Raw genomic sequence first — 27,162 nt, forward strand, 5'->3', positions numbered from 1 at the left:
GGGAGCCGGTGACCGTATGGGCAGGAGGAAACTTTTTGATAGGGGGGAAATGATTTGGTTTGTTGTGATGATTGCATAGCTCTGTAAGTTTACTAAAAATTAAACTATATTCAAAATGGTTTCATTTTATGGTTTGTAGATTATACCTCAATAAAGCCAAGGAAAAACAATTTAAAAAATTAATGCTTAGGGGCGCCTGGGTGGTTAAGCGTCCGACTTCAGCTCAGGTCATGATCTCACAGTCTGTGGGTTCGAGCCCCGTGTCGGGCTCTGTGCTGACAACTCAGAGCCTGGAGCCTGCTTCGGATTCTGTGTCTCCCTCTCTCTTTGCCCCTCCCCTGCTCATGCTCTGTCTCTCTCTGTCTCAAAAATAAATAAAAACATTAAAAAAAAATTAGTGCCTAGTTGAATTCTCAAGGAGTAATAGTAAATCCTTGAGAGCCAGAAACAGAAAAGGAATTAAAATTCATGCAGGGGGCACCTGGTGGGCTCGGCTGATGGAGGATGCAACTCTTGGCCTTGGGGCTGTGAGTTCAAGCCCCGCGCTGGGTGAAGAGATTACTTAAAAATAAAATCTGAATAATAAAATTCTGTGTAAGGTAGAGAGTAGAAACTGAGAATGCCCTGAAGGTGGAGAAGGGTTGGAATATTGAAGCTGGTACTAAAGAGGCTTGGGTCTCAACTCACTCACCTATAGGAATGTCTGGGGGCTGCTAGAACAAATTACTACAAAAGGCGGGGGGGGCTGAAAACAAATTGATTCATAATTTCTGGAGGCTAGAAGTCCCGAAATCAAGGTGTGGCAAGGCCGTTCTCTCTGAGGGAGCATCGGTTCCATGCCTTTCTCTTAGCTCGCGGTATTGACAGCAGCCCCTGACATTCCTTGGCTGGTAGATGCATCACTCCAATCTGCCTCCCTTATCACATGGTGTTCTCCCTGTGACTCTGTCTCTTATAAGGACACCAGTGAAATTAGGGCTCATGCTAATGACTTCTTAATTTGTCTACATCTGCAATGGATTCCATTTCCAGGAAAGGTCACATTCACAGGTGTGGAGGATTAAGACTTAAACGTATCTTTTTGGGGTGGGGAGGGGGACACAATTCAGCCTATAAATAGCAGTTATCAGGATTATCTTTGCCTTAATTTGAGCCACAAAACAAACCCCCCTGTGAGAGAGGGGGGCAAGGAAGGACTTCATGAAAAACTTTCTGAATGGAAAAAAAAAAATACTACTGAACAGTTCAGTGTGAAATCATACTAAATAAAAAAGGCTCATACAGATTACATAAACTATTTTTAACATGTGCTATATATAAAACTATGCATAGCAAGTACTCTAATAATATTTAAACATTTAAGTGCATAGGAAATTAGAAGTAATGTTAATCCTGGTTATCTGACTGGAGTGAATATGGATGATTTACACTATATTCAAAATCCATCTGCGCCTTTTGATTTGTCAGAAAACCCTAACCCGAGCTCGCCTTCTTCCTGAGTCGTGGAGATCTCTAGCGCCCTCTACTGAGTCGTCTTTCCACTTTGCGCCTCAATCTGGAAGGTGCAGGTCAATCTCCTGGGGCTCCTGTTGAAATGCAGATTCTGATTCAATGGTAGTTGGGCGGGGCCTGGATTGGGCATTTTTAACAAAATCCCAGGGAAAGCCGAAGCTGGGCAACACTCTGGCAAGGATTGAAACTGCCGGGTCATGGACAGTTAATTCTATAACAGCAACCACACAGTACCGCCGGGGCTTCAGACGCCAGGCCCGGACAGCTCCCGGGTTAACCTAAACTCAACGCCGGAGGCTGGCTGCCCTCCACCCCACCCAGGCTACCTAGTCTCCGCCCCGCCCCGCCCCGGTCCCCGACCCCGCCCCTGCCCTGCCCCTCAGAGGCCCTCCCCGCGCCCTAGTTGGCTGCCCTGATCACGTGAACGTCGCGTCACGTGAGGCCACCGCCCAATGGCGGCGCGCGCTCGGTCCTGCCGGTGGCTGGTGCCCCAGGAGCCGGGAGAGGTGGCAGCGGGCACCATGGCCGAGAGGCTACAGTCCCCAGGCGGCGCCGTGTGCCCAGCCTCCTACCCCGACGCCCCCGCGGAGTTCCCCCCGCACCTCCAGGCCGGCGCGATGCGGCGCCGCTTCTGGGGCGTGGTCAACTGCCTGTGCGCCGGCGCGTTTGGGGCGCTGGCCGCCGCCTCCGCCAAGCTGGCCTTCGGCAGCGAGGTCGAGCCCGGGGCGCCGCTGCGGCAGGCGGGCGGGTGGGTCCGGGCGGATGGGGGGCGCTGGGGGGGCGGGGTCTGTTCGCCAGGTCAGCTGCCGAGCGCTGCAGTCCGCTGGGGCGGGGGAGCATCCTTCTATTCTAAATCACCTCCAATCCTCGTCCCGTGTAGGCGGTAAGAGACCGGAGCCTCTTCCCTACCAGGGACCTAAACTCTGCCCTCCGACTGGGTTAGTTCGCTTTCCTGCATCCACTCTCTACCTCTCATTTTAAGCCCCTTATGCCTGGACGTTTCTCTCCTCGTAACTCAAGGTGAGAAGCCTGTTGCCCTGCCCATCTTTGCTCCGTAATTAACGGGTGTTTTGACCAGTATATACCCTGCTGCCCAGAAAATTGGGAGTTTGGGACACCTAGACATGAGAGGACAGAGAAACATTTTGGACATTCCCATCCCTGATGCCGAGAACTCCTAAACTGCCTCCCCACGCTTGCTGAAGTGTATCTCTGCCCCTCCCATCCCAAGTCACAGGCTCTCCTCTGCTGCTGGAGGGATTTCATCGCATCTGCAACCCAGGGTTAGGTCCTTACCTGGACAGCCTACAGACTGATTCTTGGGGGGGGGGGGGGGGGGGGCCAAGGGGCGGGTAAGCCTGTTTAGGGCCAATCCAGTGGGAACCACTATGCTTGAGGTTAGCGTTCTGTTAGGTGTAATTCTTGAAGTGATGCAGAGTGACTCTGAACCATGAGGTTTTCTAGTCTTTTTAGTTGTGCACCAGGCCTTAGTGACTATATAAGCAGACTGCCTCTGGCACAAAGAATGCTTTTGTGAAAATTATACAAAGACACACTTTCCTTAAGACACTCTTTTTTCAGCAGCTGGAAAACTTGTAAGAAATAAGAGCCTGATATTTGGATGGCCACCCCCAGAGGAAGCAGCTCTGTTTGCAGGAAGGTTTCTAACTCAAAATCAAGCAAGGGTGTTTTGCATATTCTTTGTGTAGGAGGCTTAATTTAAGATCCTCTCCTCCAGGCTCTCGCCTTTAAAAAAAAAAAAAAAAAAAAAGGGAAAGGAAAAGAAAAAAAGGCCGCGGATTCTCCCAGTGATGTCTGGGATCAGTAGTCAAGTCAGTGGTGGCTTCCCTTCCCACAGCAGGGCTGTGTCCTGATTAAGAGCATGGAGCCACACTGCCTGAGTTTGAATCCTGGTGACTACCACCAGCCTTTGGCTCTTTAGGCAGGCTATGTAATGCCTTAGGTTCTTTATCTGTAAAGTAAAGGTAAGGACTAAATGAGAATGCACTTGAAATGCTTGGCACAGGGCCTGGCACAGAGTGAAAAAAAAGCTGGAGGATGCCCAGCGGGACTGGCCTGAGTGTCCTGTAGCCTGCATGGGCTAATTCATGCTTTACCTGATCCCAGGAAGTGAGGACTCTGCCCCTGGTTTACTCATAAGACATACTGACCGATAACTGCTTGGCTGTCTCGCACTGATCTTTTAGCACCAACAAGTGACTGGTGTTCCAGAGAAATTACTGGTTATGGCTTAGCAGTTTACTCTTCCCAAGGACACATGGCCGGCAAGATGGCTGAAGAAGTCTCCTCGGGGTTTATTTCAGCTATAAAACGGGTGTGCTGAGCACAGCGTTAAGTGAAGTCTTATGCAGGAAAGCTCAGGAACGGCCCACCCAGGCTCTGGTGGGATCTCAGAAGGGGCCCAGCTGCTGCCCATCAGGGCCCTGGGTGTGCTGGGAGGAAGGCTGCGGGTCTGCCTTGGCCGAGCGCGGCTGCAGTGACACTCTCTCCCGCAGGTGAACATGGTCTTCTGCATCTTAGGCATTATCGTGATGGCCACCACCAATTCTCTCATGTGGACGTTCTTTAGCCGGGGCCTCAGTTTCTCCATGTCTTCGGCCATTGCATCTGTCACGGTGACTTTTTCAAACATCCTCAGCTCGGTGAGTAGCCTGAGGGTACAGTCAGTACCCCTGTCCCAAACCTGGGTTCTGGGAGGGTCCTGGGTGAGTTGGGGAACCCACCCTCCCAGATAGGAGGAAAGACAAGAGCTGAAGTAGAGATTGGGCTGTGGCTTGAGCCCTGGTGGCTGCTCCTCTGATCTCGAACTTGGTAGAATCCTCAAGTGTTAGCTGGGAGTGAAGGCCAAGTGTAAAAAAAAAAAAAAAAAGCCCACCTGCCTGCTGCCCCTTCAGGCTGCAGCCCTCATGCTGATGTCTCTGTAACCTCTGTGCAAGCTGTCTCCTAGGGGTCTGTAAACTTGAGCGTGAGACGTGGAGGGTGGACGCTCTTTCCTCCGACAGCCTGATGTCAACCAGGTGGGGCTGAGCCCAGTCAGTCCTGCCGTCGAGGGAGGGAGGACGTGGCAGGCCTGTTTGGATCAGCAAACACCAGGCACCGGCTGTGTGCTGGGCCTTCGCTGCTGGCCTCTTTGAATCTTTCTTGTGCACTTTGCTCGGGGCCAATGCTGCAAGAAAGGTACACTCCCCCCACCTCTCCGGGCGAGCCAGAAATGGATAGTGCCTTGTGGAAAGTGACAGCTGGGTTTCAGGCTCCAGACCTCCAGCTCCAGACCTTTCCTCCTGCCCCAGGAGGGAAGTCAGGCACGGGGGGAGTGAGGTTGTGCCTGCCCGCTGTGGTCAAGTTCTGCGGGCACGTGTCTACTTGGCCTCACAGCGGTCTCTGTCCCACAGGCCTTCCTGGGCTTTGTGTTGTATGGAGAGTGCCAGGAGGTCTTGTGGTGGGGAGGTGTGTTCCTCATCCTGTGCGGACTCAGCCTGATCCACAGGAAGCTGCCACCAAGCGGGAAGGCCCCTCCACACAAGCAACAGTGACATCGGTTGACTGGACGGACCGGCTGGAGAGACAACGTGGCGGCCCGAGGAACGGGCTGGCGTGTGGGGGGACCACTTCCCAGGGCGATCTGGGCGTGCAGCCATCTGAGCGTCAGCCAGAGGAAGGCGCCCCCAAGGGAAGCAGGCCTCTGACCTAGCAGCCTGGAGTGTGGCCAGCCGGAGCTTCTGGATCAGGAAGGACATCCACAGTTGTGTTCTGCCCGGAGCCCTGATGACACCCGCACAGTGCTTTTGATTCTCACGCTCCTGGGCCCACCCAGTGCCCCTTGGCAGACGCTGGAGACCCCGGGGTTGGTCTGCTTGGCGTAGGGACTTGAGACCACGCTGTAATCGTAGTCCTGTCGCGTCGCATCGGAATCCGTTGCTGGTGGAGCTTTCTGACGGCTTCACGCCGATGTATCAGGACATCTGTGTGGCCCTTCTGCAGTGCGGCAAGGGAAGGGAAACTGGATTAATAAACACTTGTTTTTGTCAGTCAAAAGGAGCAGGTGCGAAATCTTTATTCTTTCCTGCCTCCCCCCCCCCCCCCCCCCCGCCGCCTTTCCTAATTTTTTGGAGTGCGAGGGAGCAGCCTAGGTGAGCTGCAGTTCTTGGAATGGAGTTAAGAGCTGCCCCCGCCTCCCGCCCCCTGGGCCTGGGGCCCATGCGCTCTGCTGTCTGTGAGCTGGAGCACACAGTTCCTTCCTGATGTCACCCAGGCTGGTGCCCTTCACGTTCAGGAGGGTCTGTCCGTTTTCTTGGTACACAAGGAGGAAAACTTGACCTTCCTCTGGGGACCTAGTTTTATTTTACTTGTTGGGAAAGGAAACTGGCCCAGATGCTGCTCCCACACCCCCATTTCCCCTTTAGGCCCCGTCTGTCCTTTGGTTTTCTTTCCCAGATCCCTGTGACTTGTTTGTTTCTTACACAGTGTGTAATTCCTAGTTCAGCACGGCCTGTGTGCTGCCTCACCTTCTCTTGTGCATAGCTTCACGTGCGAAGCTCACCTCCAGTTCTCCGGGGGGCTCCCCTGGTGTCCTAGCGCCCCCTTCAGCTCTCCTGAGGCTGACCACCTCCACGTCTTCTTCAGACATTCCCTGCAGTCGAGAGGGACTTGGTGGTGGGCGGGGGACAAGGCTGTCCCCTCCTTCCCGCCCGCATAGCACCCTCACTGCCCTCCTCTATTGCTCATTGCACAGGTGACAGATGTGCTTCCTAACACTGTTTTGTGGCTCCTACTGAGTGGGATCTGGCATTAGCCCACCTCTCCAGTTCTCTCTCGGTGCCTCCTTAGTACCCCTGCACCTACCCTGTTTGAGTTGCCCCAAATATTCGCATCTCAACAGTTCTCGAGTCCACCGTGTCCAGCCCCGCTTCCATGCTTGGTGTTTTGCAGGAATAGGAAAGCCCATCCTAAAATTCGTATCAACCCTCAACGGCCCCCCGACTCCAAACAGTCTTGAGAAAGGACAGCAGGATTGGAGGACTTACACATCCCCGATTCCACAACTTACAGCAAAGCTGCATAATGAAAACGGGATAGTGACTGGCATACAGACAGGACCCAAGGGTACAGAATAGAGAACCCAGAAATAAGCCATTTGAGAAGACTTGACATTGAATGTCAAGACCATTCAATGGGAAAAGGCAGCCTCTTCCACAACCGGTGCTGGGAAAACTGGATCTCTGTGTGCGAAAGAGTGAACTTGTGGACCCTTCCTTGTCACCAGGCGAAGGACTTGAACAGGCATTTCTCCAAAGGAGATCTACAAATGGCCAAGAGGCCCGTGAAAGACGCTCAGCATCATGAGTCACTAGGGAACTGCAAATCTAAACCACAGTGAGATGCCACCTCGTGCCCATTAGGATGGCTACCACAAAACCAAAAATGAAGCAAGCAAAACAGAAAATGACAAGCATTGGTGAGAGTGGAGAAATTGGAGCCCTTGTGCGTTGTTGGTGGGAATGTAATATGGTAACAGCCACCATATTGGCAGTTCCCCCAGAAGCTGAACAATTGTGTGAGTCCAGGTCTAGAGAGATACCCCAAAGCACTGAAAGCAGAGACTCAAACAGCTACTTGTATACCGATGTTCCTAGCAACACTAACAGTAATCAGAAGGTGGAAACAATTCAAATGTCCCAGCAGCAGAAGGATGGGCAAACAAAACACGATGTATACATACAACAGGTTACTCAGCCTTAAAAACGAACAAAGATCGGGGCGCCTGGGTGGCTCCGTCAGTTAAGCGTCCAACTTCTGCTCAGGTCACGATCTCGCGGTTCGTGGGTTCAAGTCCTACCTCGGGCTCTGTGCTGACGGCTCAGAGCCTGGAGCCTGCTTCCGATTCTGTGTCTCCCCCCCCCCCCTCTCTGCCCCTCCCCTGCTCATGCTCTGTCTCTCTCAAAAATAAATAAAAACATTAAAAAGAAAAAAAAAAGGAATGAAGATTTAACACAGGGGCTACAGCGAAGATGAACCTTGGAAACATTTTGCTAAGTTAGATAAGCCAGACGCAAAATGACAAATACTGTATGATCCCACTTATGTGAGGCATCTAGAACAGGCAAATTCATAGAGGCAGGAAGTACAGGGGGCTGCTCAAGGACTGGGAGGAGGGAGGGTGGGGAGTTAGTGTTTAATGGGGACAGAGCTTCTGTTCAAAAAAGTTACGGAGACGGATGGTAGTGATTGTTGCACAACATTGTGGATGGACTTAATGCCACTGAATTGTAACTTAAAGCTGGCAAATGTTACGTTAATGTGTATTTGCCCGCAATTGAAAAAGCAGGGCAAAACAGACAAAAGAGGGAATGGTAGGAGGAGGAATTAGAGACAGCTAGTGGTGAAGGCTCTTTCAACAAGTTTTTCTACAAAGGGGCAGTAGATGGTAGGGAAGATGGGGACAAGAGAGGGAGGGTTGTTTGGTTTTATTTTTGGTTGTGAGAGGAGAAATAGCATATTTAGGTAGGCTGATGGCAGTGATCTATCAGTGAGAAGACTGAAGGTGCAGGGAAGGAGCTGTTTAAAAAAATTTTTTTTAGTATTTATTTATTGTGGAGAGAGACAGAGACAGAGCTTAAGTCGGAGAGGGGCAGAGCGAGAGGGAGACACAGAATCCGAAGCAGGCTCCGGGCTCCAAGCTGTCAGCACAGACGATGTGGGGCTCGAACCCACAGACGGTGAGATCATGACCTGAGCCAAAGTCAGATGCCCATCCGACTGAGCCACCCAGGCACCCCAGGAAGGGGAGCTGTTTAAAGAACAGTGAGCCTAGGGGCACCTGGGTGGCTCATTTGGTTAAGCATCCAGCTCTTGATTTTAGCTGGGGTCATGATCTCATGGTTCGTGAGTTTGAGCCCCACATTGGGCTCTGCACTAACCATGGAGCCTGCTTGGGATTCTCCCTGTCTGTCTGTCTCTCTCTCTCTCTCTCTCTCTGCCCGTCCCCCACTCATGCTGTCTCTCTCTCTCTCTCTCTCTCTCTCTCTCTCTCTCAAAATAAATAAAATAAACCTAAAATTAAAAAAAAAAAAAAAGAGCACTGAGCCCAAGCTGGAGCTGGTGAGCTGGGGTCCGATGCGCAAGTGAGGGTCGGCTTAGCAAGGAATGCGGACATCTCACTGCAGAGGTCAGGAACGGCCGTCCGCGGGCAGAGAGCCAGGTAGGTGGCTGGACGTGGTTGGAAGGGGCTCGTAGAAGTTCTTTTCTCAAAGTTCCCCAAACTTTAAGTCATTAAGAAAAAGACAGGACACCTCAAGAGAAAACTGGGCAAGGCATATGAATTGATAATTCATAGAAGATGAAGATTGAACAGCTCATAAACAGACACAACGCGTCAATCTCACTGGTAATAGGGAAATGCAAATAAGACCACAGTGAGGAGAAAAGAGAAAGGCATGCCAGAGGCTGAAAATACTTGCAAAACATCTATCCTGTAAAGGACTGGTCCCCAGCGTTGGGGTGTGGGTGGGAGGGGGTTTGTGCTGTGTGAGGCTCCCTTTCCGCAGGGCTTGGTCCAGTAACCTCACCACCCACCTTGCAGTGGTCTGGCGTGCAATGCCTCTCTGGGCTCACAGGAGCAGCACTGCATTTGTTTTTCCAAGGCCTCTCGAAGGTCACATCATTCCAGGGACCTGGGCAATGGTGGTAGGCGTGGTTAAATGTTGCTAAAAGAGATCGTGCCATTCACGACATTGAGACACCTGGTTACTATTTAGAGAAAAATAAAGCAGGGTTCCTACCTCATGCCTTATTCCGCCATAAATTCCAGAAGGGTCAAAGATGAAACTGTAAAGGAGAGGAAAATGAAGGCGTGTGTGAAAAGTAATCTTGGCGCGAAGATGTTTCCAAGGAAACAGGAAACCTAGAGACAAAGGGAAAGATAAACCGACTCCATAAAAGTTAAAAAAAAAAAAAATGAATGTGTAGCAAAACTCAGAGTCAGAAGGTAATGAATATTCTGAAGTCTAAAAAGAGCTCCTGTGGATCTATAGGAACGTGACCCACACTCCAAAAGATAAGGGCACAGTATTAGGTAGCCGAGAGTATTCTATGAAAAGATACTCAGTCTTACTTGTGATGGGGGGGGGGGGCGGTGGTAATGGAATAAAATCGAAACAACATTGAGATTGCTTATCTAGCTTATCTATCTATCTATCTATCTATCTATCTATCTATCCATCCATCCATCTATCCATCCATCCATCCATCTATCAGACTGGCCACAATGAAAAGTTTGGGAGTGGCCAGGGTTTGGTTGGTTGGTTGGTTTTTAAAGGCATCTTCCCATCTTTTTATGGGAGCCACTGGCACAGTCTCTGGAAGGCTCTTTCAGCATGTACTGAAATTCCAGGTGTATGTATCCTGTGACCCAGCAGTTGGCTTTGGAAGATTTATGTCACAGATGTTGTCACCCGCAAGTGCAAAGACATGTGCGAGGAAGTGACGTATGAGGTCTGGAACAACTTCAAGGCCCGCCCAGAGGCAGTAGTGGCCGCTGAAGAGAATGACATCTACTTGGATGGTTAAGAAATCAACTCCAAGGTATGTTTTAGCGGGGGAAGGAAAAGAGAGCTCGTACAGGATGGGATGTTGAGAAAGCTCCCGCTTATGGCAGTAAATGTCTATGGCAGAGGAAACTGGAAAGATACTTTATACTGGTGGCCTCTGGAGAGAGGGTCTGAGGGTCTGGGGTGGGAGAGACTTAGTTTTTACAGTGGGTATTGATCACTTTCCATCCTGTCTGGAATCTGATTCCTAAATAAGAGGATTCAGGGGGCGCCTGGGTGGCTCAGTCAGTTAAGTGACCGACTTTGGCTCAGGTCATGATCTCAGGGCTCGTGAGTTGAAGCCCTTGCGTTGGGCTCGCCGCCCTCAGCACAGAGCCTGCTTCGGATCCTCTGTCCCCCTTTCTCTCTGCCCCTCCCCTGCTTGCGCTCTCTCAAAAATAAATAAAACATTAAAAAAAATCATTCTAAAACACCCCAGGATCTCCGATAGCTGGCAGAGTTGGCAGTGGCCCCTGCCTCTTCCCAGTGGGACAAACAGGTGAAGCCGCTTGCCCCAGGCCGCCCACGGCAAGTGAGCCCTTCCATCTGAGGCAGAGCCCGGCAAGGGCTAAGCAGGCAGCAGCAAAGCAGATGGGGACACGTGACACGACACGTGTGGCAAAGGCCCCGGCAAAGCGTTTCACAAGAGGGAGGCCCGGTTCCCTCGGGGGGATCAGGGAGGGCACGGAGAGCAGGGGGCACAGGAGAGTCATCCACGTTGAGCAGAAAATTAAACCTGGGAATTCGGGGCAGAGGAGGCCTTGAGGCCTCCCCGGAAGGGGAGGCAGCTGGGGAGGCAGCTGGGGGGGGGGGCAGGGCTGCAGATCTTGGGGCCCCAGGAACCAGAAGGTAGGTGAGGAGCCTTGGGGGTGGGCATTGGGCCGGTGCCTCACTGATGCTGCCTTGTATCGTTCACCAATTGTTTGGCAGGTTTTAGGTTTTTTACCCCAGCTGGCATCTGAACCACACAATAGTGTTGTTCCAGTCGCGACAGTGCTATTCCTGGTCAACCCGTCAAAACTGTCAAGAAATACACATTTGCTGATGTCTATTCTGAGTGCGGGTTAAGTAGGCTCCGTGCCCAGCACAGAGCCCAACTCGGGGCTTGAACTCAGGACTCAGGATCAAGACCTGAGCTGAGATCAAGAGCTGGATGCTTAACCGACTGAGCCACCCAGGTGCCCCTTGAAGGCAGGTTTTCAGGTCTGACCTGAGCTTAGAACCCAGCCTCTCCCAGTGGCCCCACTTCTCCCAGCCTCAGCTTCCCCAGCTGCCAATGGTTTACACAGAAGGTCCCCTCCTGCCTTCTGGCTGGGCTTCAGTTTGGGTGAGCAAATTATTCCAGTTCCCCCCGGACATTCCTGGTTTTAGGACTAAGCGTGCTGTGTCCCAGGAAACCCTCAGTCCTGGGCAGACAGGAGGGCTGGTCACCAAAGTCCACTCGGTTCACGAAACTCCATTTGCCCAGAGCAGCGGTACTCAGGCAGCTTGGTTTCATGTCCCCTTTACACACTTACAAATTATCGAAGACCCCAGTCAGCTTGTGGTTATGACGTTTCTACCTGCAAATTTTTACCATTTCAGAAATGTAAATTGAGAAGTTAAATTATTTTTAATGTTTATTTACTTTTGAGAGAGACGGAGACAGAATGCGAATGAGGAAGGGGCAGAGAGAGAGGGAGACACAGAATCCGAAGCAGGCTTCAGGCTCTGAACTGTCAGCACAGAGTCCGACGCGGGGCTCGAACTCACCAGCTGTGAGATCATGACCTGAGCCGAAGTTGGATGCTCAACGGACTGAGCCACCCAGGTGCTCCATAAACTGAGAAGTTTAAAAAAATATTTATTTTCTTCTGAGAGAAGAATAATAAATTCTCCGCCCATTACATAAATAACGTATTTTTATGAAAAACAGCTATATTTTTTTGGAAGCCTAAAATGTAGAGAAGAGAGTAGCATTGTTTTACATTTCTGTAAATCTTGTTAATATCTGGCTTAGTAGAATTCAGCTGGATTTTCCCAATTGCTTTTGCATTCAGTTGTGTTTTTTAAAATGTTTATTTATTTTTGAGAGAGAGGGAGACAGAGAGTGGGTGAGGGGCAGAGAGAGAGGGAGACAGAGAATCCCAAGCAGGCTCCGCACCGTCAGCACAGAGCACAACTCAGGGCTCGAACTCACGAACTGTGGGGTCACGCACGCCCTGAGCTGAAACCAAGAGTCGGATGTTTAACCGACTGAGCCACCCGGGCGCCCCCTGCATTCAGTCCTTGAGATGCATTTTTTTTCTGGTTGAAATCTATGAAGAAAATCTGACCTCATTCAGATACGTAGATGAAAAAGGCAGGAATATTTCCACAGCCTTTTCACATAACGGGTGTTCTTTGATACTGTCCCCATCCGCCACCAGTGGTAGTTTCTTTTTAAAAAAATTTTTTTTTCAATGTTTATTTATTTTTGGGACAGAGAGAGACAGAGCATGAACGGGGGAGGGGCAGAGAGAGAGGGAGACACAGCATCGGAAACAGGCTCCAGGCTCCGAGCCATCAGCCCAGAGCCTGATGCGGGGCTCGAACTCACGGACCGCGAGATCGTGACCTGGCTGAAATCGGACGCTTAACCGACTGCGCCACCCAGCCCCCCCATCCAGTGGTAGTTTCTTAAAGCCGATGGCAGTGTGGACTCTGAGCCACATCACTGTACCCTTGAGGGGATGACAACGAAGAGGCAGCTCTTGGGATTATTGTGCAAAGACTCGCAGGCCTCTAGACTCCGGGGAGCCCCGGCCACACTGAAAACGCTCTCCAGGGGCCCGCGGGGACTCTAGCCACGTGGTTGTGCTTGCATGTGGGTGGCCGGCCGACGAGTGTCCATCTCTGGGTGAGTCTGAAGTGCTCCCTCTGCCAGGCGGCTGTGAGCGTGTGCTCTGTAAACGGTGGGGGCTCCCGTTCCCCGCGGCCGGCCGGCTCATCCCAGTTAGAGGCTGCTGACCCGCCCTAACCGCCGGGTCTTTCCATGTCCACGGAAAGACGTGCCTGTTCCTTCCCCTCCTGCGCTGGCACATTCTGGCGACTGGAGGCTCGGTCGTCTCATTTTGGGGGGTTGTTAGGAGGTTCGGCCGCATATAACAAGTTCCCGCTACAGTGCTTGACACGGCCGGGGCCCGTTGGTGGCCTGTTCCTGGGTGGCGCTCACCAGCATTGGGGTTTGGGAAGCAGCGGGCTGAGCCCACTCTGCTTGCTTCAGAGATGAGGAAACCAGCCCAGAGAGATGGGGCCGGTGGCCCGAGGCTGCCCAGCAAGGCGGTGGTTGAGTCCGTTCTGCTGACTCCCGGCGCAGTGCTCCCTCGGGACGTTCGCCCAGCCCAGCCCTGCAGGCTGTGAGCCAAGCAGGAGCAACCAGAACGCCCAGGTGTCGCAAGAGTCACGTCCAAGTTTAGGTGACAGAAGATGAGGTCACGAGGTTGGGAATCTCTGAACCCCAGCTGACCTCCGAGGTCCTCTGCTGGGGGCCTGACGACTTTCCCCTGTCAGGTGCCCCGTTACCGCTACTGCTCCTTCACCGTGAGAAATGTGTGACCTCGAGTGGGCCTGCTGGGCTGGCTGTGGAGCCACGGCCACCAGCTGGGGCTTCTGGTCGCGACTGCCTAACTAGGGCTCCCACTGCGGGTGGGGGAAACTGGATGCAGCAGTTAGGGCGTTAGTTTCCCGCTGCCCCGCAACAAATTACCCGCGAGGGCAGTGCTTTCAAACCACAACCCTGTGGCTTCTCACCAGGACTCCATCAGGGCCCCTCACGGCCTGCAGGCCTCTGGGGGGCGGGCGGGGGGGGGGGGGGGGGCGGCCCAGGCTGCCTGCACGCGGCTGCGGCAGGCCTCGGTCTCTCACCCCGTGGGCCTCTCCCCAGGACAGGTCCCCACCGGGCATCGGCCCATCAGAGCCCGAGAGCGAGGGTGGCCGCACCCAGGGCGGAAGCCGAAGGCTCCTTGTAACCTAACCTCAGAGGTGACATTCACCACTTTTCCTGCGTTTTGTTTAGAAGCGAGGCACCGGGGCGTTCCACAGGCAGGAGGCTGCCCAGCACACCTGGAAGAGGGATTTGCTTTGTTTTGCAGGAACTAGAATCGTCCATTGGGATTTCTGAAAGTGTGAGTATCACTGGGGCTCAGCCTCACCTTCCACCTCCCTTTCCCTGAATTGCTCTGTCATCAGCATGGGGCCTGGAGGCACAGGGCAGGGACAGGTGGGGTGGGCCACTAGGTGGGACAGGAGGGCACCTGCAGCCAGAGAAGAGAGGTGCCTGGGTCCTCAGTTAAGATGGTGTGTGTGTCCCTCTCCAGCTGGACCCTCTGTCCGTCTCTCTCCCGTGTATTTGTGTCCCTTCTGACCACTCCCAGGCGTGGGGTGGCTCTCGTTCCCTCTGAATCAGGAGAGGTGGACCGTGTCGTCCAGCCGTGCTGTCTGACAGGACCCTGGAGGCCCAGGCCGCACTGTCTTTTGAGGCTCCTTATAAATGAAAACCAAACGGCCTCCAAAACAGGCTTCAGGAACTGTGGCACATTGTAAAAGCCCGAATTTAACAAACTTTATGTATATACATAATTTTTTTTTTAAGTTTATTTCTTTATTTTGAGAGACAGACGCAGCGTGAGGGAGAGGCAGAGAGAGAGGATCCCAAGCAGGCTCCGAGCTGGCAGTGCACAGCCCGACTCAGGGCTCCGAGCCCACGAAGCTGTGAGATCATGACCTGAGCTGAAACCAAGAGTCGGACACTAAACTGACTGAGCCACCCAGACGCCCCATAAACTGGTGTCTTTAATATTCAGGAGACAGAGGGAAGCGTGACTGTGGTTTTCACCAGGCCTGATGGAGTTTGCAAAGAACTTTCATGCTCTGGACAGAAGGGGGAGGAGTGTGGTCGAACCCAGGCCACAGGTTCAGAGATTTGTGACAAGTGTCATTTTAGCCCTGCACTTGCCTGTACAGCCTCTTTTAGAGATTACATCAAAAGTCTACATTAGGGCCCTCTGCTCATTTATTTTTGCATTTATATAGCACTTACTATGTGTCAAGCACTGTTGTAAGTGCTTTTCAAAGAGGAACTCAGGGCACCTGGGTGGCTTTCTCAGTTGAGCATCTGACTTCGGCTCAGGTCATGATCTCACACTTCGTGGGTTCGAGCCCCACGTTGGGCTCTGTGCTGACATCTCAGAGCCTGGAGCCTGCTTCCGATTCTGTTTCCCTCTCTCTCTCTGCCCCTCCCCCACTCATGCTCTGCCTCTCTCACTCTCAAAAATAAACAGAAAAGAATACTAATAAAAGAGGAACTCAAGTGGCTTTGCCCTTTCTCTGGTTTCCATAAAGTGGAAGAATGTCCAGCCGGGATGCATCGGGGTTTGGGAGAGATGCGGGCCATTCCCAGTTAATTTCCAAAATAGAAGATGCCCAAATAGGTATAAACATTTTAACGATCACCATTTCATGGAGGAGGAAACTGAGGCACAGAACGTGAGCATCTGTCCCAGGTCACACGGTGAGTGGGTGCACAGGCCCTCCTGGGCGCCCTGCCTGTCCGGACAGGCCACGCCCTCCATGTGTTCTGTGATGCTCTGGGGAGCCACACTGGGCGGGGGTGCCAGGCTGGGCTGGCAACCCCTTGTGCCACTGGGGTGGACGCTGATGCCCACCCCTCACGCGTGTGTCAGATGGACGTGCTCGCCAGGAATTGGTCCGGGAGCTACCAGAGGCGCCTGGCTGGTACCTGTGGGCGGGCGGTGTCCTAGGCTTTACCCGGTGTTGTCCGGGACCCTGAGCACAGGTCGGCAGGATACCAGGAGGGAGAGGGGAGAGGCCCCAGGAGTGGGGCTCCCAGCACCCCCAGTCGCTGCTCACCCCGCCTGGCATTTCTGTGCTGAGAGCGTGGGGTCCCCACCCCAGCACGCACTGAATCCACCTATGATCCAGCCCACGACGTGAGAAGAACCTCAGAGTGGACACCCACCGGAGCGAGATGAGAGAAACTGGAGACCCTGTCGGGTGGGGGCCCGCCCCCTCCCTCCCTTTCCTCCCTCTCCCAGGAATTTTCCAGCACAAACCCAGTCTCCAGACCCTCCCCGCCCCCAAGACTCGTGGAGGCCCCAGCCGCTCTCAGAGACTGATCCAAGTTGTACACAGGTGTCCACTGCTCCTGAAATGCAGTATTTTTCACAAGCAGATCAGCTGGAGGTGCGCGTACAGGCAGCGTCCTGGACCGGTGCCCTTGCCCCCAGCGGTGGAGGCTGGGAATCTGCATTGAATGAAGGGACGTGCTCCCCTTTGCAGGAAGGCCTCACGTGGGAACGGCCACGGGTGGGGGCCCCAGGCCGGCTTGTGAATTTGCCGGATCTGCTGCTTCGGTTCCATCCTCTACGCTCCAGCCCCTCTCGGCCAAGCGAGTACCGTTTACTCCAGCACCCCTGGGTCCTCCCCATCCACTGATCCCCGGGACTAACGCTGCCTTTGGGACCCTGGGGGCCTCCACCTCAGGGCGTAGAAAGATCAGGTCAGTCAAGGGGATTCCAACTTTGAGTAGCCGGGGAGAAGAGCATTTTAAACAAGGTGCCCCTTGGGGGCCCCTGGGTGGTTCAGTCAGTTAAGCGGCTGACTCTTGATTTTGGCTCAGGTCTTGATCTCAAGGTTTGCGAGTTTGAGCCCTGCATCGGGCTCTGTGCTGACAGCTCAGAGCCCTCTTGGGATCTTCTGTCCCCTTCTGCTCTTCCCCACTCGTTCTCTCTCTCTCAACAAAATAAACATTAAAAAACAAACAAGGTCCCCTTTCCTGACCTTGGGGTAAAGCAGATACCCCCCAAGGGGCACCCCACTTGAAGCCTCCCACCTTGCCCACCCATGCCCCAGTGGGTCTGGAAGCATGGCCAGCAGGCCGTTCAGGAGCCCACCCTGAGGTGCCCAGGTCTGCGGACGGGCTCTTGCAGGGCGTGGGCCGGCCCAGCTTGGGAGACTTGGGCAGGCACAGGGGAGGGAGACCCCGTGGCCAGCAGGTCCCCCTTCCCTTGAGCAGGGGTCTGTTCTGGGGTGGGGGGCAGGTTCGTCTTCCCGGGAGGAGGTACCTCCTCGTGTGGACTGAACGCCCTTTTTCGTTCACCGAAGGTGCTCCTTGGTGTTGTGCCCTCCAGAGCACAGATGATCAATATGCTTTTAATTAAAACTCAGACTGCTTCAAGATGACTGTGTGGTCCCCTGGGTCATTTTCTTCTTTCTGCCAACAAGTTTCTTAAAGTATCTTGTGCCGGGCATCACGTGGGCCCTTGGGGAGCCATCTGATCCTCTGAATTTCCCGGGTCAAGGGCCTCTTGAGAGGTTGGGCTTTCTTTTTTTCTCTTTTTTAATATTTATTTGAGAGAGAGAGAGCAAGCAGGGGAGGGGCAGAGAGAGAAAGAATCCCAAGCAGGCTCAGCACAGAGCATGACGCTGGCTCGAACCCACGAACTGTGAGATCATGACCTGAGCTGAGTGGGACGCTCAATCGACTGAGCCCCTCAGTCTCCCTGGTCGGGCTTCTTTATTGAGCCTTATTCAGGACGCCCCGCCCCTCTCTCAGAGGCTGTAACCCTATCAGACACATTCTGGCAGAGTCACGTGTTGAATGAGTGTCTTTTAGTGTGCAATCTGCATGACATTCAGGGGCAGTGGCCTGGCTTCTAAAGTCAAAACCCCTCAACCTTGGGCACTCTTGCCCCAAATGCCCACTTCTGTGGCATACAGTAGTTGTTCGATAAATGCATGAAAGGTAACTTTTCCTGGGCGCCTGGGTGCCTCAGTTGGTTGAGCGTCCAACTTTGGCTCAGGTCATGATCTCATGGTTCGAGCCCCACATCAGGCTTTCTGCTGCCAGTACGGGACTCACTTCGGATCCTGTCTCTCTCTCTCTCTCTGCTCCTCCCCTGGTCTCTCTCTCAAAAATGAATAAACATTAAAAAAATAATAAAAATTAAAAAAAAAAAAAGGTAAGTTTTCCTTCTGCTGGAAATGCCACACAGGAGATGACCCAGAGAGATCTGAGTAGTAACTCTCCATGCATCACTTGGTGCCTGTGTGTGACTTTCACTTGTGTCCCACACTGGGAATGGAGAAAAGGGACCTCCTTAGAGGTGCCCTCGAGCTGCCCTAAGAGGGAGGACACTGCCCAGAGATCTTGACCGGGATCTTCGGCCGAAGACAGGAGACTCCAGCCACCAAGGTCGAGCAAAGAGCTTTTTATTCCAGAGCACGAGGTGGAAGCTTGCGCCCAGCCTCCCTCCCCGTGGTCCTCGTCATGTGTGGACAAGTTACGATCCCGTTAGTTTGAGGCAAGCACAGCGTTATGCTGTCAACAGCCGCCACGGAGGGCAGGCCGCCTGTCAGTGGTGTGGGGGGAGCTCAGGGTCGGACGCGTCTGCGCCCCCAGAACGGGCTCTGCCGTGGCCGAGGGCCAGCACGAGAGGAGCTCGTGTGTTGAGGAGGCCAGTCTGACCGCAGGTGACATGTCTCCCACAGCCAGAGACAGAACTGGCTTTGGGGTTGCCGGGTGCCTCTGCTTTCGGGCCAATGGCCCCGAGCAGGCGCTTCAACACCCCTCTGAGCACGGGCCTGCCAGCAGCGACCGGGGAACCCTCTTCCCTTATTCTAACTGCCCTCCAGGGGTGATGCCGCAGTGTGGAGTCTTTGGTATGCAGTCTGCCCGCCTTCCGGGCTAGGACAGCAAATGGCAGGCCTCTTGCGATCTTAGGACGGCTCTCCCAAAGTGGCAAGTGGCCGTGGCCTGCCCAGAGTGCGAGGTAACGGCCTTCGGAGCTGACCAGGGCTCCTGACGTCGTCATTAATAAATATTAAAGCTGATGTGGACCAAGAGGATAGGGCTACAGCCTGGGTGTGGGAGGTCCGGGCCTTTCCGGTTGCTCTGTCACTGCGAGAGCCCTGCCATCACCCCCCTCACGGGACGTCTTCCAAGGGCTCTGAGCTGAGATTAAGACAGGTGGCTATGTGAACACCAGCCCCTCTGAGCAGTTAGCCTTGGGGCCTGGTGGGTCATTAACTGCAGACAGGGGGTCTCTCTGTGACAAGAGTCACTGCCCTTCACAGTTGCTACCTGAGAACTAGGCCGCTGCCTGGCCCTCCTCTTTCCTACGGTTCCCACAAGCTTCCTTCCTAAGCGACCTGGGCTGTGCCTCCAAACTCTGACCTTCTTCCCCACTTAACTGGGGCTATAGGCCCTCTGGGGGCGGTGGGGGGGGCTCCTGCTCTTCTGCCTGGAGCCCGGGACAGAGACCTGGCACGGGCAGGCTGTGCCTCAGTGCCTGAGCCCTCCTCCCATGCTGGTGCCCGCTGACCCTGGGACGACGGGCCAGAGAGAACCAAGGTTTACTTAGGGGAGGTGGGTTGGTGAATCCATTCTTAACACCAGACTGAGACCCGAACCCTTCGGTAGGACTTTGTGTGGAAGACGCCTCTTCGGCACCTGTTGGAATGGGGTCTCAGAGCCTCAGGACCCCTGCCATGGCCTTCAGTGATGGCCACGAACACTTCAGGCTTCACACGGAGTGGCTGGGGTCCAGGCTCATCCTGGCAAAGTGCGGTGTGTGTGTGTGTGCGTGTGTGTGCATGTGCTCGTGAGTCTGTCTGTGCGTCTGTCTGGTCTTCCCGGTCCATCCATCTGCAGGCCCTGGCCACCACCCACCCTTCAGAGAGACAAGTTGGACCCTATCCTAGGAGACCTGGCCTAAAACACAGGGGCCAGATTTCTGGTCAGTTCTGCACAACTGGGTTGTTAGACTCCCTCCAGAGGGAAAGTTAATTAAGCTCTCAGGGGGGCGGTCAGAGAGTCCCCAGCAGCTCTGAATAGGTCCTCTCCCCCGTCCCTGTCTGTGAATGGACAGACCTGTAGCCACAAGGCGGGATGGCTTCAAGCCACCCGGCTCCATGACGATTCTAGCATCTTTGGGATGGAAAGGGAGCTGAGTTTTGGTGCCACTGTCCCGACACAGTTACGGTCAGAACCCACGTTTCCAACCCCGGGCACGTGTCGCACGTACGTGTGTGTGCGCAGCCCAGTATGGGGCATGGGGCCCTCCTCAGACCCAGCCTGGCCTGTGCCAGCTGCTGTGACAGCCCTGCCCTTCTTCTGTGTAGACAGGCTCAGGGAAGCCTTTCTGGGAGCAGCTGGCCTCTGCAAACTTTCGAGGCTGGTGTCTCCTGGTGTCAGTGTCTACCCCAGGCCCCGAGGCCAGCCCTGCCCTGTCCCGTCATAACATCATGGCCTTTGTTCTCAAAAGTCAGGAGCCGGTGCACCAACCTTCCCAAGAGGAGACAGACATCCCAGGAAAATCCAAAGGCAAGTTCCTCCCTGCCCCTGGGCTGCCCAGTTTAGAGCGTCCTTTGCTGGCCGGGCCGTGCCGGTCACAAAGGACCCTCTGGAAGAACAGACAATCCCGCTCTGGGCAGACTCTTCTTAGATGGACCCCGAGAGTCTCTCGTCCCCTTGTCACCCCCAGCCACCACCCCCCCCCCCCGGCCTGGGGAGATAGGAGGGGGCACAGGGGCTGGCGATGACAGCGAGGGGTCCACAGGGAGCGGTGGGGTGCAAGGGTGCAGGGTGGCGCATCACGACACGCCGTGGCCATGACACCCGCAGCCGGGGTTGCCAGAGGCTTCTCAGTGTCCGGCCCTCCCTCCACGGCAGCCTCACTCATCTATCACCTCCACAGAGTCCTCATCCTTCCTCTCCTCCGACTGCTCCTCTGTCGTCTCCGTGTTGCCCATGTCGGACAGCGAGGCCACCTGCCGCACCCAGTCCCTGTCACTGAGAGGCTCTGGGTCGCATGGTCGGGAGAAGGGGTTGAACCAGTTCGGGGAGAAGTCCCCACCAAAGGTCTCCTTTACCGACTTCCAGCTGGCCCTGCGCTCCCTGGGCTGGTGCTTTCGTTTGAGGCGCTCGATGCCCTGGAGGGACAACGGGACAAAGAGGGTCAGCGTGGTGCGGGCCTTGAGCCCTCAAGCTCACCCCCAGCCCCGGCACGGCAGAGCACAGAGGCCCAGGGCGTGGGCGAGGGGGCCGGCGGGACACGGACTGCTGGGGCCAGGTCAGGGCTGTGGGGCCCTAGGGGCCGATGGGGTGCGGGCGGAGAGCAGTGGAGAGCGGCACAGCAAGCAGGACCTTCCTGGGGAGCTGGCCCGTGTCCCCCCCCCCCCAGGCCTCTGTCCTTTCCTCCCACAGGTGTTGGGGGGCCGCCCAGCCTCCTTAAGTCAGTCCAGGCCGCCCAGGGGCCCAGGGCCAAGGAGTGACGTCGCATCTGCCCTGAGAGCCCTAGAGAGACGACCCCTCCCTGGGGATTCTGGGCCGCGCCCCCCCCCCCCCCTCCCCAGCAGGTGCAGCCGACTTAGCACGAAGAAGGGATGCAGGCAGAAAGGGCAGAGCACAGGTACACACAACGCTGGGGCTGAGGAAGCGGGGGTGTGCATAGCTAATGCCAACATGCGGCGGGCAGCCGGGGGCGCGCGGGGCCGCCGTGGGGAGGCCCGGGCCGGCGTCGGGCCCCACTCATGCGCAGACACGCCCTGCCGCTGCTCCCAAGCTGCCCACTCACCTGCCTCTGGGCGTCGGCGGCGACTCAGCTGCCAGGCCACAGAAAGAGGGTGTCGGGTAAGGGGGAAAGCCCACAGGAGTTAAAGGCACAGCCAGGCCAGCTCTTCAGGCCACAGCACCCTCCACAAAGGCCTTTAGCCCCACCGTTAGCACTGGGGCCTCTGCCTTCTCCGTCCCTTCCGGAAACCCAGGGAATGTGCTGCGGGTTTGCCGGGCACGGGCCCTGCTCATTCACACGACCCATTCCACCTCGGAATGATCCCTGAGTACCTCGTTCTAGGTTTCCTCCTCCTCGCCACACAAGAGCCTCACATAACCGGAACGATCCCTTCTGTTATGTGGAAAGAGAAACTGAGGCACGCGTAGACTGAGCTCCGCCCCATCCTGCGGGCCAGTTCTCCTCCAGCACTCTTTCTTCCCACCCCATCTCACAGATTTCAGTGTCTTGGCTTTTGAAGAAAACTGTAGTTTAAAGAATCTGCTCGTAAGCTGCTAATCACAAAGGGCGGACCAGTGACTTTACAGCGAGGGAATGTTTTGCGGGTATCACCTTACCCAAATCGAAGTTAACATCACTGAGATGTGTCAACATCATACGCCTCAGGACGAGACACACCCGGGACCTCGCCCCGGTCGCCCTGCCCGAAATGCACAAGCTTGACCTAATTGCAAGAAAACATCAGACAAATGCAAACTGAAGGCTATTCTACCAAATATGTGACCTCCAACCTTCAAAAGGGTCGAAGTCTGATGGAAATGCTTTGGAACCAGAAAGAGTGGTGACTGTGTACAGAAGTAGGTCTGTGCCAAATGCCACTGAATTGCACACACGAAATTGGTTGATTTTATGTTATGTGAATTTCACCTCAATTGACAAAAAGGGGTCACAGGGCGCCTGGGTGGCTCAGTCGGCCAAGGGTCCGACTCTTTTTTTTTTTAACATTTTTAAAATTTATTTTTGAGACAGAGAGAGACAGAGCATGAACAGGGCAGGGGAAGAGAGAGAGGGAGACACAGAATCGGAAGCAGGCTCCAGGCTCCGAGCCATCAGCCCAGAGCCCGACGCAGGGCTTGAACTCGGGGACCGCGAGATCGTGACCTGGCTGAAGTCGGACGCTTAACCGACTGAGCCACCCAGGCGCCCCAAGGGTCCGACTCTTGATTTTGGCTTACGGTTCATGAGATGGAGCTTTGTGCTGACCGCAGGAGGCTGCTTGGGATTCTTTCCTCTTTCTCTCTCTCTCTGTGCCACCCCTCCAAATAAATAAATATTTTTTTAAAAGGGTTCGGGGCGCCTGGGTGGTTCAGTTGTCTGACTTTGGCTCAGGTCATGTCATGATCTCATGGTTCGTGAGTCTGAGCCCTGCATTGAGCTCTCTGCTGTCAGCATGGAGCCCGCTTTGGAGACTCTGTCCCCCTCTCATGCATGCACGCTCGCTCTCAAAAATAAACATTAAAAATATTTTTTAATAAAAATAAAATAAAAATTAAAAAGGGGGGTCAAGTTCACGAAAGACAAAGCCTGAGGAATGTCACGGATTGGACTAGGGCATGACAAGGGATGAACTGTGGCCTCCTGGGACAGACAAGGGTCTCAGTGGGGCACCTGGAGAAATCTGAATAAAGCATATAGATCAGTTAATGATATCAATGCGTTTCCAGGTTCCTGCATTTGTATCATGGTTATATGAAATGTTTACATTTGGAAAAACTGACGGAAGGGGTTCTGGGGAGCTCTTTGGGCTATGTTTTCCCCTTTTTTTTGTAAGTCTGAAATTCTTTCACAATAAAAAGTTTAAAAAACCTGAGACGCACAGACGTGAGCAACAGTCTCGAGTACTGAGTTACAGCGTGAAAAGCTGCAAACAGCCAACACGTCCAAGTCAGCCATGGAAAATGGGGCTGATACAGCTTCACGTCGCACTGGAAAATCCTGTCCACGTGGTTAACAAGGGAACAAAGAAGTTAGTTGCACAGGACATCATGGGACCTTTGGGGACGGGATGTGAGATGGTTTGTATTTCTTTCTGTGGACTCTCCACACGTTCCAAGGTTTCACCGACGAGCAGGTGTTGCTTTTACAATCAGAGCAGAACAGCTATTTCAGGACACGGACCCTGCTGACAACCTTTGAGGGGGCCTCCCTTCGGTCACGAGCACCTGATGTGGTGCAGCTCACAGGCTGGCCCCTCTCCAGGCCTTATTCAGCACAAGCAGCAATGGCCAACTGAGGGTGACCTGCTTTGGGTCACCAAATGATTGCACCACTTTGCGATCCTTTGCAGCCGGTCAAGAGAGGCATTTTCAGCATGACGTCAGGGAAGCTGAGGCATCATCATGAGGCAGGCCAGGCTACAGAGGGACACCCAGAAATGACAGATGCACCGTATGTATCCACACTGACTGGGCTCACTCCAAGCCGCGACTGTGGATCCTTACAACCGCCCCGAGGGGACGTGGGCGTTGGTATTGACACTCGGCAGATGGAAAACCAGAGGTTTCTGAGAGGCCCTTACAGCGGCCAAAGCTTGTCCTGGTCGTCAGAGCTGTGGCGAGAACCAGCGTCTTCCTTCTGCCCAACGCGTTTTCAATCCTACTACAAATTCTCACTCTCCCCGTGCTGCTGACCGCAAAGGCAGAGCAAAGCCACAGAGGAAAATGAAGCAAGAGAGCCCAGCGGGATTACTATGTTCCGTTCCAGCCGTGTGTTCCCAGGCGAACAATCTCTTCTCCAAGCTCGTGAAACAAATTCCACCCAGCGCCCGGCCTGTCCACCAGATAAAGTTCCCGACATCCAGGTGTGTCAGCTCTGAGTCTGGACAGAAGCAAATATTCCAAACAAATCTGATGCCTACAATGAGGCCCGAGGGTCTGGCTCAGGAGGGGTCAATGGGGTTTCTTTTTCCCGGTAGGACTCGATTTTGAGTTTTGTGTGGGTTTCGGGGCGTCCCGAAGGCAGAGTTCTTAAGCTGGAGGTCCGCAGAGGCGACAGTAATACCCACTTCAGGCTCAAGCGGACAAGAATGGTCGATTCCTGGTTCTGGGGCAACGGCTAAAGCCAGCATGTCTAGGAGGGAGTGTGTGACTCTGGGGGCTTTTGGGCCCCCTCGGCCGGGAAGACACGTGAACTGTCATCTGCAAGCAAACCCACCGAGGTCCCACGTTGAATGTACCAGGACTAAGGCTCCCAAGGAAGGCAGAGACTCAACTGAGGAAGTAAAGACTCAACTGAGGCCCACAGAGCAAAAGCTCATTGTCCCCCTGCTCCCCACATCATCGGATGGAGAAAGTCGGAGCCGCTGCTGCCCATGCCTCGCGCCCTCCTCGTCAGACGGTCCGATCACTCTCGCTGCATCTGTGGTTCACATCTTTCGACCGTGACCCACAACACGTGATGCTTTTCTGTGCGGCCCAGCGCCGCCCCCCGCAAAGCTTCACGAAACCACATGTATTCTACAACTGTAATGCATTTTTATGTCTATTTTTTTAAAAACTGCCGTGGCGAACCCCAATGAACCCATCTCACAGATCACCAACAGTTGTGAGCGCGCTTTGAAACAGCAGAGGTCTAACGGAGCCAACATCTACGAAAGCCATCGTCACGCTGACATTCACGACCCTCATGTAATCCTCACCGCAACCTTGCGATTTGGACAAGCTCCCCGGTTTCACAGAAGAGATGGAGGCGTAAGTGCCCAAAGTCACACAGGAAGGACGTGGTGACCAGACTACACTACAGCAGCAGAAATCTGGGGCATCCTCACATCCCTGGGAGACCATGTGCCTTCCCCCGGGGGCCACTCGGATTTGCTAGAGTACCCACGATGGTCAGGTCACCAATGACTTTCTTGGTCACCAATGAGGTCTGGGGCTGGGGAGAGTACGGTGGCCAGCGGCCTGTTTCCGTGTCACCGTGAAGTCCTTCTATCCTGTGGACCCCTTGGAGCAGAACCCAGTTGGACAGATGACATGTGCGGAAAGGCCGCTGGACAGACTACTAGCCTGGCTCCCCTTCCAACAGAGAGACTTTTCCCGTCTGCTCAGCATTCATTGGTTGGGGAGGCTGTGGGTCGTGAGGGGAGAGGGGCTTCCGGTCAGCACGCCCCACCCAGCCTCACATGGGACTGTATCGTCGGCAGGCACCAGGGGCCGACCACCTCGGGGGTGACCCCCGCGCGCCCCAAGTGGACTCTCAGTCTTGAGCGTGTGTCCCAGTCACGTGGAGGGCTTGTGAAATCCAGATCGCTGGGCCTGGCCCCGAGAGTTTCCGACTGGGTAGGGTCTGGGCTGGGGCCTCAGCATGGGCATTTCTAACAAGTTCTTAGGTGATGCGGATGCTGCTGGTCTGGGGACCAGACCAGCACTGCCTCGGGGCACCGCCAGCAGGAAGATTCTTGAGAAGGATTCTGGCAAAATCTTCCTCTCTTCACATTTCTTTGGTATTTAAGGGCGCCCTCTATGTTGAGACCCCCTGGCTCCACTGGCTGGCTCACCCGTCTGGCCGATGCACCACAAGCCGTGAGATGAGAGAAGCTAAAAGCCCGTCAGCCTGGCTGGGAGAGCCCAAGGTGGGCTCCTGAAGTCCGGGGTTTCTGAGGGATGCTCACGTCACACGGGTGGTTAATAAACATTTCTTAACTTCCCTCATCGGAAAGATCCCTGCAACAGGAAGGGGGGTCGTAACTTTCTCAGCGGCCGAGCCAGAATGAGCAAGAACCGGTGATTCCGGGTGCCTAACTTTTGGTTCTTCCAAGATAAAGTGTTCCAGAGATGAGACGGTGTGACTAGCAGGGGATGTGACACACGCACGGCTGCCCAAGCTCACTTCGTGGGCACAAGGTCACCCAGCCTGGGCACGTAGGCAGAGATCTGTCTGGATGCGGGCCTTTTGCACGGTCAGTCCAGTTGCTATGGGCACAAACCTGAGGTCACAGGTGGGAGGGAGTCACCCAATCCAGCCGGCCACCTCACCTTCCTTGGTTTTTCCCGGCCACTCTCCAGGGCCCCCACTCCGAAAGACCACGGCTGCTACAGACCCATTTCGCAAGTGCGTGCTGTCCAGCGCCGTCAGAGCCAAAAGCTGGGCCGCCTTTGTGGGGAGACACGTCCTGTGTCCTCAGCCGTCTGGGAATGCCGAGAGCTCGGCGGGGATCGCTTCTTCCTGTGCGGACGCCAGGCTGCGGACCAGTCACTCTACTCCCAACGACAGCCACGTTCGTTCCCTAGTTAATAACTCCCGGGAAACTGTCTTCCATCTCCATGAACGTGAACTAGGAAATCCACCGGGAGTCTTGGGATATTCCTATCTGCTGAGAGCAGCATATCCCTCTGGCTGAAGAGCCTGGGAACATTCCTTCTTTCAGCCCAAGGGCTCGTCAAAGCCCAGAGGTAGAATCATACGGGAAAAGGCTGTCAAAAGCAGCCTTTTTC

At 54.4% G+C, this 27,162-nt stretch overlaps 2 protein-coding genes across 11 annotated transcripts in view; one reads left to right on the top strand and one right to left on the bottom strand.

The window, feature by feature from the left end:
- The first annotated feature begins 1,976 nt into the window (after positions 1 to 1,976).
- On the top strand, positions 1,977 to 17,533 carry TMEM42 (transmembrane protein 42). 7 transcript variants are annotated; one of them, XR_007145689.1, is made up of 5 exons: positions 1,983 to 2,225; positions 4,029 to 4,175; positions 9,923 to 10,113; positions 14,155 to 14,263; positions 16,330 to 17,533. XR_007145689.1 is itself a non-coding variant. In XM_047827030.1 (3 exons), the coding sequence occupies exons 1-3, from the start codon at positions 2,034 to 2,036 to the stop codon at positions 5,064 to 5,066; spliced, it is 480 nt and encodes a 159-aa protein (XP_047682986.1). In that variant the 5' UTR covers positions 1,977 to 2,033; the 3' UTR covers positions 5,067 to 5,568. The 7 variants fall into 7 exon arrangements, 4 of the variants coding, with proteins under 4 accessions (XP_047682986.1, XP_047683008.1, XP_047683014.1 ...); XR_007145688.1 differs by having other exon boundaries at positions 14,155 to 17,533; XR_007145690.1 differs by having other exon boundaries at positions 14,231 to 17,533.
- Positions 17,534 to 18,168: 635 nt separating this feature from the next.
- Positions 18,169 to 27,162, bottom strand: part of ZDHHC3 (zinc finger DHHC-type palmitoyltransferase 3) — a 60,412-nt gene continuing 51,418 nt past the window's right edge. The window contains exon 9 of one of the 4 annotated variants that reach the window (XM_047826963.1): positions 18,169 to 21,089. In XM_047826963.1, the coding sequence (XP_047682919.1) occupies positions 20,947 to 21,089 (143 nt within the window). In that variant the 3' untranslated portion in view covers positions 18,169 to 20,946. The remainder of the gene's footprint in view (positions 21,090 to 27,162) is intronic. The other 3 variants (XM_047826942.1, XM_047826953.1, XM_047826972.1) reach the window with 3 other exon arrangements.

This window comes from Prionailurus viverrinus, chromosome A2 (assembly GCF_022837055.1).
Source record: "Prionailurus viverrinus isolate Anna chromosome A2, UM_Priviv_1.0, whole genome shotgun sequence".
Classification (NCBI taxonomy): domain Eukaryota; kingdom Metazoa; phylum Chordata; class Mammalia; order Carnivora; family Felidae; genus Prionailurus; species Prionailurus viverrinus.

What these genes read in the sequence shown, in the direction of transcription:
- TMEM42 (XM_047827021.1), top strand. Translation starts at nt 2,034, where the DNA reads ATGGCCGAGAGGCTACAGTCCCCAGGCGGCGCCGTGTGCCCAGCCTCC. An exon ending in AGCTGGCCTTCGGCAGCGAG is followed by an intron (nt 2,226 to 4,028) that starts GTCGAGCCCGGG and finishes TCTCTCCCGCAG; the next exon opens with GTGAACATGGTCTTCTGCAT. An exon ending in TTTCAAACATCCTCAGCTCG is followed by an intron (nt 4,176 to 5,008) that starts GTGAGTAGCCTG and finishes GTGCGGACTCAG; the next exon opens with CCTGATCCACAGGAAGCTGC.